Below are 20072 nucleotides of genomic sequence, written 5' to 3' on the forward strand. Positions count from 1 at the left end.
CTGAGAGATCGTTTCAGATCTGCCCCCCGTACTGCTGCTGAAGCTGACAGCAGACACAATGCCCGCACCAGTGACAGGACAGTGAGGCTCCATGCTGCTGGCCCTCTGCTCTTTCAGAGGCCCTCTGCTCACACCTCCTAGACGTCACACCCGACTGGCTTGGGCCAGACAGAGGCTGCGATGGACTCGTCAGCAGTGGCATCAGGTCCTCTTCACAGACGAGTCACTCTTCCGCCTGTTCCACGCAGACAGGAGGGCCAGAGTGTGGAGCAGGAGATGTTGCGTTGCTTTGCTAGCTGTTGCGTTGCTAGCTGAACTGCTATGTGATGAGGCAGGTGACGGTGACTGCCTTGCCTCTCACGATATAGAAGGGAGTGGCACAGCTTTCTGATCATCAAAGCTTCTGTTTGCCTCTACAGGAAAACTAGGGAACCAAGAGACCAGGGAATTTAAAACCCAGCTAGGACAGACAGATTTGTTACTAACCAGACAAAAAAAAGAGTATAAATAGTAACAAACTAATTAGGAAAAATCATTTGGGAGTTTTCCCAAGCTGGATGAGAAATCCCAAAGGAAAGATCCAGGCCAGTGGAGGCATGCATCCCTGAACTGCCTGTTAAGAAATAAAAGTAATAATCGTAATAAAAAAATAATCACTCCGATCATTCTGGCCATTCAGAGACTTTAGGTACAACAGTCCTCACTTACTCAGTAACATTGCAGAGATGTAACTTCTCTATGCACTTTCAAACACATTTGATAACCAAAAATTATTTTACATCTGATCCTGTCAAAACAGATGCACAAACAAAAATCTGTTTTTTTTAATCAAGTTTATAAAACAATTCCAAAGAGACAGTGGAATTTGAATGTGTGTTTATTATTTTCTGAGTTATACGTTAATACACCTTTCGTATACAGTGCCCTCCAAATTTAGTGAGAGCGCAAAGTCAGAATAACTTTTCTTTTATTGTCGAGCAATCTGTATTTGTGCTCATGAGGTTTGAATCTATCGGTGGGATCGTTTGAGATTTTCTGTTGCTGCCACTTGAGCTGTTGGCAGTTCTTGGGGTTCTGCCCCAGATCTTTCTTCAGCACGTAAACTACGGACTGAGTTGGACTTCATGAGCTCATCAGCTGCACTGGCTTGCTCGGGGTCATTGTCATGCTGTGGGCAGAAGCTACCTGATATTTATCTGAACCAGAACGTCTAAGAACAACTGTAACTTAGCTGATACCTTCATCCTTGGCAACTTGTAAATTTTTCAATTATAAGAATACAATATATTATAAATCCACAAAGCACATAGTTAATTACAGAACCACAGAAAGATAGTACAGGAACAGCAGTCTGCATGTGAAAGACAGCAGAGCAGAAGATTCAGGATAAAATACTTCCCTAAGCTGAAACACAGACATCAGCGTTTGTGATGTTCCTGCTGTTTCTTCACGTCTCTGCATTTTTACAGATGGACATTCCAGGGAGCTTGGGAACTGTTTTGTTTTCAGAAAAACTGGAAAAACAGACCCTTTTACTAAAATGTCAGGAATCCCATGGCAGGCCTTAATAATGGGAGCATGTTGATAAACACAGGATGTATATACAGTAGCTAGTCAAAGTATGATACATAGTGCAAAACAAATGACTGTGTAGTATTAATGGCTAACAATGGGAAGCAGTCAGACAGGAACTGTTGCATTCAGTGGCAGAGGGATTGAACACAGAGCTTCTTAGGAGAATAGCAGGAGGGAAATTGAAAGACCTGAGGCACAAAAACAGGGTAAATTGCTAAATTCTTCACAGTTTACTGTATGTCCCAAATGGGGCCCCCAGGAGGAAAAGTCTAAGAAGCAGATAACATTTCTGAAACAGAGAGTGCATCTACTTTTCAATCCCTCCCAAGACCACTCCATCTCAGTATCATCCAACAGAGACAGGGAGCCCTTGACAATATCAGCACTAAGCAAGAGGGTTAGTAATGGCTGGCACATTAGAGCTTTGAACACCTGCAGCTCAGCAAGGCCCTGTGCTACTACTGCTCAGCGGTTTGGACACTGGAGGAGCTACATAGTGTGGCTACTGGCAATGCCGGTTTCATCGTCCACAAGGGGGCAGTAGTCCGAGGAACGGGCAGGCGTCCCTGATGGCAATGGCTGCTGCAGTACAACTGAAGGCTGTGGAAGAAGATAGATACTTTATTGATCCCGTGAGGGACATTGCAGTGCAGAAGGACACAGAGATGGCGATCACGGGTCCGAGAGGCGCTTCCCACACTGTCCCTGGACCTCTGCTCTCCTCCCAATGAATCTAGAATCCCTGCAACTCGACCGCATCCGTTTCCCTCGTACAGACGTGCTCAAAGCGCTTCTGCCAGCAACACTGGTTGCACCACTGGAGTGGCCAACAGTGGGAGATCATGATTTTTCCCAGCAGTTACCAAACTCCTCTTTCAATTTGGAAGAATTGCCCGTTCCTGTTTGACATTCTCCTCGCCCAGCCCGGAATCACCACTGTGCAGCACAGAGGAACCGAGGGGCGATGGGAATGCTCCTCCAGCATGCCTGCCCAGCGGCCATGCTGGGAAGCGGACAGTGTTTGGCGAACAGGACAATGTGCCAACCGGAGGAGCAGTTCTTCCCTTGCTAAGCTCATGGCAGATTGTAGGGGTCACTGTTGTAAAGAAAGGCAAGACAGCACTGGATGTCTAATAACCACGAGACACCAGCAGTGCAAAGGCACTGTCTCCCCCCTTGGGGGCGTCTCTCTCACGGTCAGGTAGCGACTCAACCTATATTCTGAGCAGAGGCCTGGAAGCACCTGACAAGTTATTGACATACTGTAAGTGCTTATTGCCCAAGTTTACAACAAGAAAACAAACTCCCCTTCCACACAGCAGAAAAAAGTATCTTTATGCAGAGAACAGACTGCGGAGGGAGGGCTCTGTCAGAGAAACAGCCCTGACCATACACAGACTGCAGAGGAGGGCTCTGTCAGAGAAACAGCCCTGACCATACACAGACTGCGGGGGGAGGGCTCTGTCAGAAACAGCCCTGACCATACACTTTCTGGGAAGCAGACTGCAGGATTTAAAGGCACAAGGTGGGTATTCATGTTTAGAAGTCTAACAGGGTCTCACTGGGTAATATGAGACAGTCATGTCCTATAGAAGAGCTCCCCATGCTGAATTTATCAAATAGTTTTGAAGTTTTACAGTGGTTTTGACCTTATATTATCTTTGGTTTCCTATAAAACCAATAAATTAAGGCATACTGTATGATGGTCTATCATAGTAAGGCATAAATAATACAAGACATAAGAGATCAAGGAAAAGCCATTATAACGTATATTAAATATTGATAAGCATGGTTACATCACTTGCCAGTGCTTTCAAGAGTATTTATACTGTACTCCAAGCAGTGAGGGGTAAATTTTTTAAGTAGTGAGCGTAGCACTCTTCTGGACCGACACCGGAGGTCCAGATGCATGCCCAACTTCAAACCTTGTCTGACCGCAGGGGCTCCATCAACTGGCAGTATCAATAATAAATAACTGTTCCTCACCATTGAACTTCTGAAGCACGCATCTTTCAGCCCAAAGGCCAGCATGGAAGCAGCAATGCAAATCTCCAGGACAGTAAAAAAAATCAGGGCCCCACTTGTGCCATTTTGCAAGAGCTACAGGAAGGAAAACAGTACATATTGAACTTTAACACTGGTGTGCACTGTAGCCACTTTTTCAGTTACACTACATTTTCAACAGGAACTGTATCGCACAAGAAAGATGATAAATCCCAAATCCTCCATGCAGGTAGCAGTATAGTGGAATTCTCTTTCACAGTGAGCTGCATGTATGCTATGTCGGTCATATTATTTTTTCCAAAGGTGAAAAGCATTATTAGTGTCATGATGTGGTTATTGCAAGATGCTGAAAGCTTCCATCTGCTACAGTCCTCTCTCTAGTTTCCCTGTACACTAACTGCACTCACAAAACATATTTTTCCCATGAAATGTGCAAAGAAATGGTCCTTCTGAATGCCCAATCCTCTTCACAGTGATCCAAATTGACACAATTACATGGTGAAGCTGCCCCATCTGAGAAGAGAACACTCTTTATGTAGATGCTATGTCACCTCACTCAGATGAGTCAGGAGCATCTTTTCAAAGAGGTGTACACGACTACACAGTCAGCGCCTGAAGTCTGAAATCAATCACACTTGCACGTGCAAGACAGTAACTTGGTTGACCTGTGTTCCAATGAAAGCCTTAAGAGGTATTGTGCACATGTATTACAGAGATCAGGCAAATTCTATTCCTACACATAACTGCTTCGCATCACATTTAAACGTAACAGTTTGCAGTGTTAGTAAATTCTATTTATTGCATGTGTACTTTGCAATTTCTGGTGCCAAACTATTTAAATGCATCAGAAAAGCACCTAAACTCAATTGGTTGATGTCCAGTTATGAATACTTGAAAGGAATCAGAGACTTTTACATGTTTTTTTAATGGGGAATTCTGTGTTGCTTGTACAAATGTTGGCCTACAATCAGAAATTTTGGAACCAATTGCGTTTGCATAGCAAGGGGTGAGTGTGTTTTGAAATTACTGGCAGCTATACTGTGCTACTACACTAATATAAGAAGAGGTCAATCCTTAGTTATGGAACAAAACGTGAAGGGAGCTAGTTAATACCTGTTATTACTTTTTACATGCACATCAAGTCATTTTTGTATAATGTAAGCATACTTACATCGAGTACAATGTATTCAAATGAGTAAAAACTAAATGAATTCCATATAGGTAAAAATGCAAATTGTAAAACTATAATTAATTGAGGAAAAGGGACATTTTCAGAAAGAACACAAAGGACAACATTTTTACCTGAGGAGCATTTGTGAACACTCATACAATATTTATATTATTATAATATAGTATTCATAAAAAAGAAATGGAAATCTGTACCACAGCATTCCTGTGATCATAGCACTCAGGATAATAATAATAATGATGATATTCCTCTTGGACACAAGGTTCTGTCTCTTTAAAACTCAACGAATAAATTGCTGTTGCAACGATGGCAATAACCAAGCTTATGACATGCATTCCTACTGCTGCCTTGATCTGAAAAAGAGAACATTTGAAAAAAAAAATAATCAGGAGAACAATGGAACATTCCAGAATTTCCATACACACACCATCTGTTTATAGACAAAGAGGAAATTGCCAACTAAAACACTGTCCGGATTAATATTATTGGATATGTTCTGTATTTGTTATACAAAGTCAAATCTAATTCAAATATTCCCATGCGTCTTGAAAATATAATTCAGCACACTTGTTCTTGCAAGGGGGCGCTTGTTCATTTACACGCAGGGCTCTTACAGCAGCAAACTGAGAAGAAGGCCTGTCCTTAAAATATGACAACTGCGTAACGATCTAGGATGTGTACAGACTAATCTCTGGGCAAGAGCCCAGAACCCCTATCGTCGACCACTGTTTCCTGTATAACACAGGAAAGTCAACTGTGTTACTGCCAAAACCCTCCAACTCTGGCTGCTGGAATTTACTATTAACACAGCAGTATGAGCCGTTTGTCAGTGGGGAAATACATTGGCAGACAAAAAACCCTCCAATGTTCACTCAGTAAAGTACAGGAAAGCACAATGCAGATACTGCAGGTCTATTGCCATTGACAGCGATTGCTTGCTGGTGTTCATTGGCCAGGCTTGTCTCAGCTTCCAGTGAAACAGCGACTCCTGCAACTTGCTACAGTAGCTGCCTGTAGGTTTGTGGTGACATCACTGAGAGACTGCCTCTCTTCCTACCATTATTAACCCCCCTGTAAGGCGCTGCTGAGCTTGCGGTGGGTTAAAAGCTGAATGGCTTCTGGGTTGGTCCATCCCTTATTCTAAATATGCAGTACAGGAACTGGCGAACGTCAACTGAGATGTAATAGACATTCGAACTCAAGTGATATAAAGTGAAAAACACAAGAGCCAAATACTACCTGTCATTAGCCCTTCATTGCGATTTGCCACATTCGTACAAATATGTGCATATGACTTTACAGTTTGCTTTTAATGTCTTTGATGCTTCAGTTCCTAGAATGTCACTAACAGTTCTTGCTGGTGAAGCCAGTTCACTGAGAGACAATTGTGCTCCCACTGTTATCAGACCCTCCCTTTGCTTTGTTGAGCCACTGTCTGTCTTAAATTCTCCTGCTTCCCCATGTGTTGGACTGAATGCAGTAACAGCCACTGTGCAGAAAGTGTATTGGTGACTAATCAGATAACCATCCAGGCCAGATTTCAGCAGAATATCAGGACAATCTTAACCCACTGGACAGTCCTAGTGTATAGCAACTGGGTTTTCAATAGGAATAACAAATGAGCACTCACCACAGACATTCTGAGAGTGTTTTCTCCAGCGACACAGAGAGCCCCAGAAATAATGTACTGTTGAGAAAAGTCAATTTTGTAGATCGTTATTATTTTTTATTAAAAAAACATGTGTGGTTTAATGTACTGTAGCATGCATGTCCTGCTTTGATATTTGGAGAATGTTTTGCTCACAAGAAAAGGATAAACAGTGGGTATTCGCATCTCGCTAATCCCACGTTGCAATGAGAGCAGTGTCAGTGCTCACTGCTACAGTCAGGAATGCAGAAACGTGTGAATTTTGTTCCGACCATAGGATAGGATAACAATGGGTCCTACATAGTATGTCCCTTGTATGCAGCTTGTAGTGCTGATCATGAACACATTTCCCATGATTGTCACTGCTCCTGTGGTTCAGTCAGGTGCTCTCAATATATTTTTATCAAGTCATTGCTGACTGTGAAACTTAAATGATGTACTAGTAGCCTCAGTCAGGTTTCGGGGGGTCTTCTTAGTAGCTGTTATGAAACGTGGGGAACAGAGTCTGAAATAGTAGGTACAGCAAAGTACACTGTAAGTTTGTCAGTGCAGCGGAATTGTGCTTTGCACTGTGCTCTCTCCAGCAATATGATCTCACCTGAGAGCTGCCCCCACGTCACAGGCCTACTTTAAAGCTATGATACCACTTCCAGAGAAACCTGCCCCAGCCACTATCAGTGATCTGGTGATGTTTCTGCTTTCAACAGCAGACTTTTAATGGACTACTAGAAATTCAACTCACCAGCAAACCTCCCCAGTAAGCGATTCCAGTCTCACTTGCGAGAACGGGGTCATTGTGTGACAGTATGATGCCAAGGAGCACACTGAAAATGCCAATCATAATCTGGGCCGTCTGTGGAAAAGGAAAGACGATATCATAAAAATGGCACAGCTCAGCTCAAAATGAACTCTTTTCCAATATAAATGGAAATAACAGGTCTTTGGACTGTGGGAGGATAGCTGAGCACTCAGAGAATGTCCATGTGAGCACAGGGAGAACATACAAACTCCACACAAACAGCGCCCCAGACATTAAACCCCGTGCCCCAGTGTCACCGTGCTGTCCTGATACGATACCGGCAGCATAAAATAAAAGATACAGCTCTTGTGCTTGTGCTAGGACCAACGTAACAAATTCTGATTAGACAGAATGCTGGATGTGACATCATTTTTGTCTGAGTGCCATAATGCAAGCAGTAACACCATTAGATGGTAAAGGGTGTTGACATTCCTCTCTCTGCTTGCTTGCACATGAAAACGACACTCAGGTCCAGGTACTTCCTGGATTGCATTCCAAATGAATAAATCAATTCAACACATTCACTTTCATGTGAAGTCTAAAACAAATGTGGTCCCATTGCTATTGACTATGTCAGACCATCGGAGCTTAGCCCGTGGGAGGGTTATGGCAATCCTAACTGCCCAGGTGGGTGGTAGGTTGTCTTGGCCAATTCCTTGGGGCTTCAATCAGATGACTGCCTTTCTGCCACTCTGAGCCTAGTATGAGTGCGGTTTCAATCACATTGTAAACACATTCACAAGCACTTCTGCTCCCACACGGGAGGCTTTAATCAGTTATGAGAGGCGACACCTAGCATGAGGAACAGGAACAGGCCTGTAAAACCCAATCTGAAAATGGCTGAAAGGGCTCACCCCCAGAGCCTTGGGCTCTCCTCGCAGGTGCTTCTTCAGCTCTGCAGAATCCTGGGAGAGGGAAGTGGGGGCTGGCAACCACTGAGCCTGCAGGCCAGGAGAGGGCACAGGGGCCTGACCGGCTGGATACACCTGGGTGGAGATCACCAGCCCACCGGCGGTACTGACAGAGCTGGCCATGTCCGGCAGGTGGTGTGGACTTCCTGCACAGAGACAGAGAGTGAGGGGGCAGGGAAAGCAGCCAGCCGGCCCACAAGGATTTCACTGTTCGTGTGCTTTGCAGATGCACTCCCAGGGGCAAACAGAACACAGGTAGAAACACAAAAACTGCAAAGCAAATTGTCAGGGAGGTGTTCTTTCCGGACCCTATGCAGACGACACAATCCGGGGTAGAGTGAGGAAACACAGGGAAAAAAGCATGCAGGGGTCAGGAATGAAAACAGGGGGCGTGTCCATGGTGCGCTGGTGTTCGGGGGAGGTGTGGCCTAGGCAAACAGTCCAAAACTGAGGCCAAAGGGAAATCCGAGACAAGGCGAAAGCCCAGAGCCGGGCGGTCCATCTGAGACGAAGACAAAGGGAATTAGGAACAGGAACAGCAACTAAAAACTTGACGGGACCAGGCGCTCCAGGTCCTGCACTCGCCTGGTACAGGAACCAATGCAGAGCCTGGAACAGAGTGAGCGTCTGGCTTTTAAGGTGGGTTGAATAGAAGGCTGGAACAAAGTGAAAGAACCAGAGCGCTCTTAAGGGGGAGGGACTACAATCGTGACATGAACTCGGCTTCTTGTGTACAGAGTCTTGTCCTGCTTCTATACGGTAACTTTGGAGATGACGATCAGGAAGCAAAATGAAAACAAAGACACGAATCAAAACAGCATGCGGGAGTCGGGAATGAAGACGGGGGGCGTGTCCATGGTGCGCTGGTGTTCGGGGGAGGTGTGGCCGAGGCAAACAGTCCAAAACTGAGTCCAAAAACGGGGCAAAAGTCCAAAGCCAGGCGATCCATCCAAGACAGACAAGATAAAAACAAGAACCGGGTCCGGACGGGCACAGGAACAGGAACAGGAACAGGAACAGGAACAGGAACTAAAACCTTAGGCAGTGCCTGGTCCCAGACTCGCCTGGTATGGAAACCAGAGCAGAGCCCGGAATAGCGTCAGAGTCTGGCTTTTAAGGGGAACTGAAAAGGGGGCTGGAACAGGGAGCAGGTGCGGGAGTCAAGTAAAAAACAAGGAAGGGCTGGAGCGCCCTTAAGGGGAGGGGTCTACGATCGTGACACAAAACAGTGCTACACAGTGCAAATCAAATACATCGAAGTTGCATAAAATTGTAAAGATGGCTTGCATGTACTGTATATGGTGGTTTTCTTCCAAAAACGCTTTACATACAGTATAGAAGGGTGCCACCTCAGCCATCTGCTGAAGTGCTGGCTGCTGGTCACGTAGCCAGCAGCCATCTCACCCTGCAACTCCCAGCTGGCAGCCCCACTGACACTCAGCAGGTGTGAGCCTGGTCAGTACCTGGATGGGAGTACCAGCTGCTGGAAGAGGTGTTAGTGGGGCCAGCAGGGGGCGCTCATCCTGCAGTCCGTGTGGGTCCTTATGCCCCAGTATAGTGATGGGGACACTATACTGTAAACAGGCGCCGTCCTTCGGATGAGACGTCAAACCGAGGTCCTGACTCTCTGTGGTCATTAAAAATCCCAGGGCGTTTCTTGAAAAGAGTAGGGGTGTAACCCCAGTGTCCTGGCCAAATTTCCTATTGGCCCTTACCAGTCATGGCCTCCTAATAATCCCCATCTCTGAACTGGCTTCATTACTCTGCTCTCCTCCCCACTGAGAGCTGATGTGTGGGGAGCGTTCTGGCGCACTAAGGCTGCCGTCACATCATCCAGGTGGGGCTGCACACTGGTGGTGGTGGAGGGGATCCCCATTACCTGTAAAGCACTTTGAGTGGAGTGTCCAGAAAAGCGCTATATAAGTGTAAGCAATTATTATTATTATTATTATTATTATTATTATTATTATCATATACAGTGAGATGACATGCGTCAGTTAATCTGCGGCAGCAGAAGTGAGATATAATATTGTTTCCCATCAGTTTAGAAAGGTCAGATCAAGCAAAGACAAAGCGAAATTTAGCGAGGACACGGGTTCACACTACTACTGTTACAAAGGCATGAGATCTTTAATGACCAGGTATTCAGGCCCTCAATTTAAAGTCTTATGCAGCATACACCACACAATCCCCAGGCAAAACACTGCAACATTGCTCTGTAAATGTGGCCGATGTAACACCTACTGTTCATGTACTGCCACCAGCACCACATGCTACAACAACCTGTCGCAGCATGTTGGTGCATACTTAGAGCAGAGTATCCCAATCATACACACGATAACCCCCGTCCCCTGCCTTTCAACCTTTCAATCCAGATGGACTTTCAGTTGTTTTAACGAAGTAATAATTTGATCACGACTATTCTCTGTTCCCAAAGAGACCCTTTTCAAACTGCTTCTGAATCTAACACTTGAAAACAAATTAAAGTTCAATGGGAACAAAAACCATCATCGGACACCGGGACGCTGGTCATGGGATCTGGCTTAGAGATGTGATGAGGGTTCAACGTGGTACTGCTATTGCTAAAAACAAGCAATGAAATTAGAATAAAATATGCAAAGTGCTGTCCCTAAACAGAGAAGCTTAAAGTATTTACTGCTTCTACACTACTGCTGACAAAATAACTACTCGCAAATGTTTCCTGTTCTGAAGTTTTTTTGATTACCATACTCCCCACTGTATTAGTCTCCTGCCAACAGTGTGTTAGCCCTGACTATAACGTATTTCTTAATTTAATTTCGGTTACATGAGCTTTTAACCGAATGTCTGCCACGCACTGTATCTATCTGTTGTGCTGGTCCACTTACCACATCAAACCATTTAAAACCGTAGCGATTATTTATACGATGGTGGGTGTTTGGTATTCGTCTGCGTCGAGACATGCAGTTTTCATACTTGTTAGCAGAAGAAGAAAACTCTGTTCTACCGTTACGTTGTTGCTCTCATTATTATTCCTGCATTAACAAAACCCCATACTACTGTACTAACATTGTAAAATTTGTAGAATGGCACAGTACAAACCTACAGTCTCGCTCCGATCATTGTAACCGACACTTTTCCAGAGTTAGTGGGAAAAACCTCGCCCGTGTTAAAACCTGGACCCATAACGCAGAACTAAACAGTTAAATATTTTTATCGAGACCCTTCTCTAAACGAGAATCAATAACAGCTGTGTCTTTATTTTCACTCACTTCGCTCCTGTGTCCTACCGCTTTCTCTCTTCCTCTCAGTGTTGTGTTTCGTGAATTTCAATCCCAGCCCGTCTGATTTCCCCTTCTATTCCGAAGGCACGACGGAGGCGTGTCTAGTCCTCCAACTGAAGGTTTTAACACCCTTCACCGAAGACACACATCACAGTCACGCCGCTTACACCAAATTGACCAACTGTGCCTCCTCGCAGTTCGCAGTTACGGTTTCGTTAGGCTGCCAGTTCCCGGAGCGATTCCGATTTGCGCAAGAAGTACAGGTCGATCTGGCGGCGACCAAGTCACTTTAAAGCACAGATCTGCGAGCAAACCGGGTCATTTAATGATCAGAGACGGACGCTTGGAAATCTGGATGAGCTGCGACGTTTCGTTGCGTTTTGGCTTTTTAACGACAAAGTGAATCAAATTTCGGGCCAGCAACGTTTTCAGATCGGAAAAAAAAATTGTACTTAGTTAGGTGTAATGACCAGTTAGTTGTATATCACTGTATTCTCCGGTTATTTGGGATAATTCGTTTGCACAGAATGCAAACAGAGCGTTGATTGCTGTGATGTAGCGCTTTAAAATATTGTAACGCCCTCGCCTGGTGGTGAGGAGGAAGCGACCCTAAGCGCTCATACTACCGCTGGGCAGGTTGTTAGTTGTAGCCGGGGAGAGTCTGAGGGTCAGCACGATGACCAGCGGCTGACCCTACCTGTGTAAATAATGTCATAGTAGTTCTAGTGTCCTGTGTAGTCTTATACAGTAAGTGTATAGCGTGTTGTTAAGTAATTACCACCCTAAACATGTGTTCCGTCAGTCTCCTCATGTGTGTGTATATCCTGTGTTTGGTTTTTTGGTTGTAAAAGAATAAAGCTATCGCTTGGTTTGTTAATCGCGTCTCCACTGGTCCTCTCTTCTGAGAAGAACCTGTAAACGCTACAATGTTTAATACGGCTCAAATATTGCAAATCAATATTCTGGATTTGATTCCACACGTTACAGGATTCGTGTGGTACTCTACAAAATCCCCCAGCACGCATTGCATATCTTTTGTCCTATTTTCTAATCTGTCACAGAGTGACAAAATCAGGGCGTGAGACCACAGGTGGCAGGGGTAGAACAGGGCAGGAATGCACCAGGGCATCTGGGCATACAGCCTGTTCACCAAAGACCCCTGAGCAGCTTGCTGTGCCCACACCCAAGACATCAGACCAGACCAAGACACCTCCTCCCTGGTTCTGAGCGAGAAGAGGTTCTGAGAGGGAAATATCGTGGGGGACAGAGATTGCAGGGCTGAGTTTTGCAGGGGGAGTTTCCAACACCAGGGACTTGACAGAGAGCAGCAGGGCAAAGGCCCTGAGGCTGGAGGTGGGGAGGACCGGGACATCAGGGACTACAGTGTTTGGGTCGGCCAGGACTGAAGAGGAGGGAGGAGGAGACAGAGTTTCTTTGCTGTGGCAGCAGGAGGAGACACACCAGACACACCAGGATGCTGCCGGACTTCTGCTCTGGGACACTGGGTTTGTGAAACTGGGGTTCCTGTTGTTCTTGTACAGTTACTTGCTGCGCGTGCAGTGCCTCTTGTAGATGAGTTGTGCTATGTGTTCTGTGTGTTGGGAAGGCAGCTATAGAAACTGTTGTGGGTCCTGTGGGATGGGGAGACTGGTGTTCCGTAATACAAAGTGTAATTACTGTACGTAGGATATCATCTTGTCTGGTCTATGGGTGCACTGGTGGTTCTAGGAGATATAAAGAACCCATCACAGGGGAATAGAGATCTTAAACCCTTTAGATTGTTTAATAATAATAATAATAATAATAGCTTGCACTTATATAGCTCTTTTCTGGACACTTCACTCAAAGTGCTTTACAGGTAATGGGGATCCCCTCCACCACCACCAGTGGGCAGCCCCACCTGGATGATGCAACGGCAGCCATAGTGCGCCAGAACGCTCCCCACACACCAGCTCTCAGTGGGGAGGAGAGCAGAGTGCTCCAATATTAGGATTATTAGGAGGCCATGATTGGTAAGGGCCAATGGGAAATTTTGCCAGGACGCCGGGGTAACACCCCTACTCTTTTCGAGAAACACCCTGGGATTTTTAATGACCACAGAGAGTCAGGACCTCGGTTTTATGTCTCATCCGAAGGACGGTGCCTGTTTACAGTATAGTGTCCCCGTCACTATACTGGGGCATTAGGACCCACACGGACCGTAGGGTGGGTGCCCCCTGCTGGCCCCACTAACACCTCTCCCAGCAGCAACCTTAGTTTTTCCCAGGAGTCTCCCATCCAGGTACTGACCAGGCTCACACCTGCTGAGCTCCAGTGGGCTGCCAGCTGGGAGTTGCAGAGTGAGATGGCTGCTGGCCGGTAACGTAGTAACGTTTAGTTACGTTTAGTAACATAACCAGTAAAAAAGATCCAATAATTCTGCATTAAGGGGTCAACATCTGTGAGATTACTTTCATGCAAAGACTCAATTCAAGGAGCTTCATCCATCTAACCATCCATTTTCTAACGACTTTATTCAGGAGGGAGTCACAGGGGACGCTGGAGCCTATCCCAGCAAGCAACGGGCACAAGGCAGGGACACCAGTCCATCACAGACACACACTCACACCAGAACCGGTTTTTCCAGAAGCCTGTTAACCTACAGTATATCTTTGGGAGGAAACCGGAGCACCTGGAGAAAACATGTGTGAGCACAGGGAGAACATACAGACTCCACATAGACAGCACCCCAGGAATTGGCCCCAGGGCCCTACAGCAGCGAGGCAGCAATGCTGACCACAGTGCTGCCTTATTGTAGTTATTCTCCAGATAATTAGAAAAATAACTGATTAAAACAGGACAAAAACATAAAGAAAGTCATCCTCCAAAAATGAGCACGAGAACCAACGAGGAATCTGCACATGCATAAACAGCATCAGTCATTGGAAATGACTTGTGTAACCTGCACTGGAAAGACAGGTCTGCTGGCCCAAGAACAGAACAGGTGTAAGACCAGAGAAAGGACAGTATAATGTACTGTGCTTGTCCAGTGGATTAAGAAAGCTACAGTACTGTACAGTATGTCACAGTATACGCTATACTGTTATACTGCTAGCAATGAAGAAAATACAAAAAATTAGGTATCACAAATTAATGGTGGTAAGTACTTTAAGTTAATGATCACAGATGTGTATTGGTATTTATTGGTTCAAAAGCTATAGCAGGACAGAAGAAACTGGAGAGTCCAGAAGAATCCAGAGGATACCCAAAGGAACATGGGAAGACCATGCAAACTCCACCTACAAGGTATCACAGTTTGAAATTGAATCCAGATTGAAGAGGCAGCAATCACATTCAGACTTGCCACCCTGCAGTATGATAAAGGGGAGTACTGTTTGGGTTAAACTGACTTCTGTTACTGTAAATTCACTTATTGGCGAAGGGATACGTGATTAAGTATTGCAGTATTTCACTTGTGTGTGAAAAAACTGTCTCTGAGCAAGAGGAAACGACAGTAGCACAGCTCAGAGTGCTGAAACATTCACCGGTGCTCCAACATTTCTGAGCAGTTTTCAGCAGTAGTCTAGCACCAAAAGCATAAAGCCAGATTTATGAATTACACATTTCAAACAAGAAAAAGAATCTGAAATTTTAATTTTCCATTGATGAAGTACTAATGGTCGTGCTGTCATACAGGGGTTGTTATACCCTTGTTCAAAGGATGAAAACAAGGGAGTACAGGAACGATAAGATGGACGCCATACCAGAGTAAATGCAGCTTTTAGCTGGATTCACAGTGGTGCCCTGTGGCTTCTGTTTCCTTCTGTGCACAATTTTCCTCCACAACCCTGAAGCAGAACTACTCTTAAAACCGACGCCGTGCAAACGTGCATTTTCACCTTCCTCTCTGTTTACATTTTCAGCAGCAGATTCAGAAGTACATGAATCACATTTGAAATCAGGTGGTGTCACACTAAGTCCTGGAATTGGAATGAGTCTGCTCCTACACCCTACTAGTCCTTTACCAAGGCAGCCATATCTTCCCTGGCTGCAGAGAATTCTCCCTCCTCTATTTATCTCCCAGGGGACAGAAGCCCTTGAGGTCGAATGTGTGGTCCAGGCAGCCTCTGCGGTCACTCAGCATGCACACAGCTTGCACAAGCTTGGCCAGATCTCCTCCAGACACCGCAGTAAGAAACCCACCTGGAAGCCAGTGGGACACCAGTCCACCAACTGGATGGAGTTCCTGCTTTGGATAGCTGCAATAGCTGCATTGACATCCTTGGGCACCACATCCCCATAATACAGCAGACAGCAGGCCATGTACTGTGCTTTCCACGCCCGCCATCACATTTTATAAACTGGTCTGCATGATCAACACAAACATTTACGATCTCTGGCACTGACAGCTGCTCATCGTAAGCTTTCTCAGCAGATATGATGTGAGCATTAGTGACCAAAGGAAAGTGAATTCTGGGATATGGCACCAAAAGTGTTTGATTTCTCAGATAGTTTAATCTATTCCTGCCTCCTTGCGCTTTGATGGGGCACTGGACATAAATCTTGCAGAATTGCAGTCGGTTCAAATTGTGGTATGATGGACGCGCCACATTGATGCAGATGTCAAAGGCGGCCTCGCTGCCCACCATGAAGGAGCTGTCCGAGTGCTCCAGGGTGATGTGGGTGTTCAGTGGAGACCCATGGATCAGGGTAGACTGAGAACTCCAGCTTGGATGTCTTGCCACCTATCAACAGGGAAATGAATCCCTAACCAGCTCCACAGCTCCAGGTCCACCTCCAAAGCTGTGGAACACCAGGAAACCCCAAAAACCTGTACACTAGGAAAGACAAGAAAGCCAGTGGAAGAAACTCAAATGGAAAAAGTAGCATTCCAGTACAGGAAGTAATAACACTAGTCACAGAATCCTGACCTGTTCTAAAGTAGACATGGAAAGCTTCTTGAGAGTTGCCATCAACTATATTCTTAACACACCTCAACGGGCACTTGGGCAGATGTTTCAATTTAAATTTGGTATCAATCTGATAGGCCAGATGACGTACTGGTATTCCTGCAGTGGATCAATCATTTCCTTGCGACTGGCGTAGTGTGTCCCTCCTTTCCCCACTGATGAGCTGAGGTGCTGTACTGTAGCTGGCAATATTTGCCAATTCTGATCTTATCTACCAGGAGAAAACCAGACTGATCAAGTTCAAATTATAGCAAATTTTTCTGAACTAGTTCTTCAGAAGAACATTGAAGCTACCATTCTCCTTTGAATACTAAATGTAAATTGAAATTAAAATGTTGGCAATCTTCAAGTGATCATTAAAGGATCTCTTGTTATTGGTAGGCTTGAGATTCTTTGAAGCAAATAACCCACGTTACCTATGACAGTTGGCTCCAGTTCTACAGTATGTGTAGAACTCTAGGGACATGCCTGCCTTACCCAGTCTTGCTGGAGAAAGTACTGAAGGAGGAATCCAATGGATCAGCTGTAGTCACAGCAAACACAGTCTCATCTGGTCGTATTCCATGTTCCAGACAGTAGAGCTCCCAGCATGCATTTCCAAACTGGACAGCAGCTTGGCCAATGTGGACAGAAATACACTCCCTCTGTAGAGGCAGAAAGCAAGAGGAATGCCCTTGGTCACAAATAAAGTCTTGAAACACTTGTGTGTTCTTACAGTAGCCCGAGCATTTACTAGAACTACCCAATGGGATGGATGGAACATACAGCTTTGGAATCTCATGTTTGGGTTCTTTGTCTTTTTAAAAATCCCCCACCATCTTTACAAACTCTTTAAAGTCTTTAAAAACTTACCAAAAGCCTATTCTGCTTCAGTTTAAAACCAGTATTGCAACTGAATATTTATCTCAAGCAGCCTCAGTTCAAACAGGTCACAGGCATCCCAGAGATAATAATAATAATAATAATAATAATAATAATTGCTTACACTTATATAGCGCTTTTCTGGACACTCCACTCAAAGCGCTTTACAGGTAATGGGGACTCCCGTCCACCACCACCAGTGTGCAGCCCCACCTGGATGATGCGACAACAGCCATAGTGCGCCAGAACGCTCACCACACATCAGCTATCAGTGGGGAGGAGAGCAGAGTAATGTAGCCAATTCATAGAGGGGGAGTATTAGGAGGCCATGATTGGTAAGGGCCAATGGGAAATGTGGCCAGGTTCTTTTCGAGAAGCACCCTGGGATTTTTAATGACCACAGAGAGTCAGGACCTCGGTTTTACATCTCATCCGAAGGACGGCGCCTGTTTACAGTATAGTGTCCCCATCACTATACTGGGGCATTAGGACCCACATGGACCGCAGGGTGAGCGCCCCCTGCTGGCCCCACTAACACCTCTTCCAGCAGCAACCTTAGTTTTTCCCAGGAGGTCTCCATCCAGGTACTGACCAGGCTCACACCTGCTGAGCGTCAGTGGGTTGCCAGTTGTGAGTTGCAGGGTGATATGGAGATCACTAGACTGCTTGCATATTAGTGTTGCTATTTCACAATGCGGTCTGTATCTACTATATTTATTATGGTTGCAGGGTTTTTGTACAGTTAAATTAAATATGCAGATAATTTTCAATAGAATGGGGAAGACAGGAGTGTCCAGCTGTTTAATGCTTTAGTTTTGTGATCCTAAACCTCAAGGACAATACAAGTTTTTACTTGTTTGGGAGTTAATAAGCACTCAACTATCTGGAGCAAGAAAATAATTACTTGTTTGGAGGGTGCAGCATTTAATATATACAAACTCAAAGGCCACACCATGAAAATACCATGAAGAGTTCAAAGACCTGAATTAAAACATTTCTACTCTCCAGGGGTGCATCAGGCACAACTTTAAATCCCTGTCAAAAGACTAACTTCTAGACCAAGCAATGGAAGAAAATCCTCTGTTATAAGGAACAGAGGAGGAAGAAAAAGCTTTTCCAGATAATGACTGACGTAAGCACACAAGCATCAGATAAGGAAATCTGCCACAATCTGTTCCAAACAAGATGAAAAGTCGGAGCACTTAACATTGCTACCCTGGTGTCCTAATTTCCCCTGGCCTTTACTAGTCATGGCCTCCTAACAATCTCTGAACTGGCTTCATCACTCTGCTCCCCCCCCACTGAGAGCTGGTGTGTGGGGAGTGTAGTGGTGCACTCTGGCTGCCATCATATCATCCAGGTGGACTATCCAGATAACCACTATAAATGTGCAAGAAATTATTATTATTATTATTATTATTATTATTATTATTATTATTATTATTATTATTGCTATGCCAGCAGACATATCACCCTGCATCTCTCAACTGCCTACCCACTGGAGCTCAGCAGGGTTGAGCCTGGTCGGCACCTGGATGAGAGACCTCCTGGGAAGCTGAGGTTGCTGTTGGAAGAGGTGTTAGTGGGACCAGTGGGGGGCACTCAACCTGCGATCTGTGTGGGTCCTAATGCCCCAGTAAAGTGGAAGGGACACTATACTGTAGTGGGCGCCGTCTTTCAGATGAGACGTGAAACCAAGGTCCTGACTCTCGGTAGTCTTTAAAGATCCCCAGGAGTTATCCCGGTGTCCGAGCCAAATTTCCCAGCTCGGCCTTTACCGTGGCCTCCAGATTGTCCCCATGTGTGACTGGCTTGCACTTGCCCTGCGATGGACTGGCGCCCCCTCCAGGGTGCACCCTGCCTTGCGCTCGTTGCTTGGCAGGTAGGCTCTGGCTTCCCGCGACACCGAACGGTACACAGCGGTCTGGTACATGACATGACATTATTATTGCTGCAGACAATGATTTATTGATTGCCTCCAGTTTGTCACCACGCACTGAAAAAAAAAAGATCACAGCCATCCAAATACAAATTGGGTAATACAGGCACATACCAGACTCGGGCTTTGCTAAGCTCTTTTGCAGCTCAGAATTACATCCAGATTAAAATGAAACAGTTTAAGTTATAGTCAAGGATACCACCTGATACATTTTCAGCAGCAACAAAACACAAGCAATGTCACTTTGTAAGCATTCTTTTAACTTCCAGATGAGTTTCATAGGTACCTTTTCTACTAATTAAATAAATGATTCCAATAATTGTGAATCTATATATGGGTCTATTATGTCCCTGTGCGTGTGTTTTATTTTTCCTGTATTCGGGTATCCTCCCCCACATTGGTCCATCATTACACCATCGCTGCTGACGTCATCACCAATCTACTCCCGGCCAATCAGAACCCAAGATCAACAGTTTATGTGCCAGAAGAAGGGTCAACTTTGGTTCAGTTCGGCTCGTGTTTGTTCTTAGTTTCGGCTTCGTTTGTTTGCTGGCTGGCTTGTTTCATTAATCTTGATTATCTGTGTTTTGTTATGACCTTGCCAGCGCTTGTTACTTTCCCTTTCACCTGCCGGTGCTCATTTGTTACCCCATTCCCTGCTCGCGTATTTCTTTGTGTATTACCTGTTTCCCATATTGTAGTGTGAACTGAACTTCTTGTATGCCAGGGGAAAAGGTAAAGGTAAGGTCGTGGGGTTACTTTGTTTCCTAATTTCAACACATTTGTGTTCCCTCGAATTGACTACTTTAATGCTCTACTCGCTGGGGTATCTAAATCTACTCTGAACAAACTGCAGTATGTCCAAAATTCAGCAGCCAGAATCCTGAACAGGTCTAGTGCAAGTGTTCACATTACTCCTGTCCTGGAGTCCTTG

General features: G+C 45.2%; 1 protein-coding gene and 1 pseudogene across 2 annotated transcripts; both read right to left on the reverse strand.

Annotated features, from left to right (window-relative positions):
• Nucleotides 1-861: 861 nt before the first annotated feature.
• On the reverse strand, nucleotides 862-11649 carry LOC107075485 (membrane-spanning 4-domains subfamily A member 4A-like). 2 transcript variants are annotated; one of them, XM_015336746.2, is made up of 7 exons: nucleotides 11378-11649; nucleotides 8070-8272; nucleotides 7159-7269; nucleotides 6399-6455; nucleotides 4963-5121; nucleotides 3562-3675; nucleotides 862-2175 (listed from the first exon to the last, which is right to left on the reverse strand). In XM_015336746.2, exons 2-7 carry the CDS (start codon nucleotides 8247-8249, stop codon nucleotides 2065-2067), a joined length of 732 nt encoding a protein of 243 aa, XP_015192232.1. In that variant the 5' UTR covers nucleotides 8250-8272; nucleotides 11378-11649; the 3' UTR covers nucleotides 862-2064. The 2 variants fall into 2 exon arrangements, with proteins under 2 accessions (XP_015192232.1, XP_069040967.1); XM_069184866.1 differs by lacking the exon at nucleotides 11378-11649 and adding an exon at nucleotides 11208-11324.
• Nucleotides 11650-15381: 3732 nt separating this feature from the next.
• Nucleotides 15382-19132, reverse strand: LOC102697717 (tubulin alpha-3 chain-like; annotated as a pseudogene).
• Nucleotides 19133-20072: the final 940 nt, after the last annotated feature.

The sequence above is a fragment of the Lepisosteus oculatus genome, chromosome 27 (assembly GCF_040954835.1).
Source record: "Lepisosteus oculatus isolate fLepOcu1 chromosome 27, fLepOcu1.hap2, whole genome shotgun sequence".
NCBI classification, from domain to species: domain Eukaryota; kingdom Metazoa; phylum Chordata; class Actinopteri; order Semionotiformes; family Lepisosteidae; genus Lepisosteus; species Lepisosteus oculatus.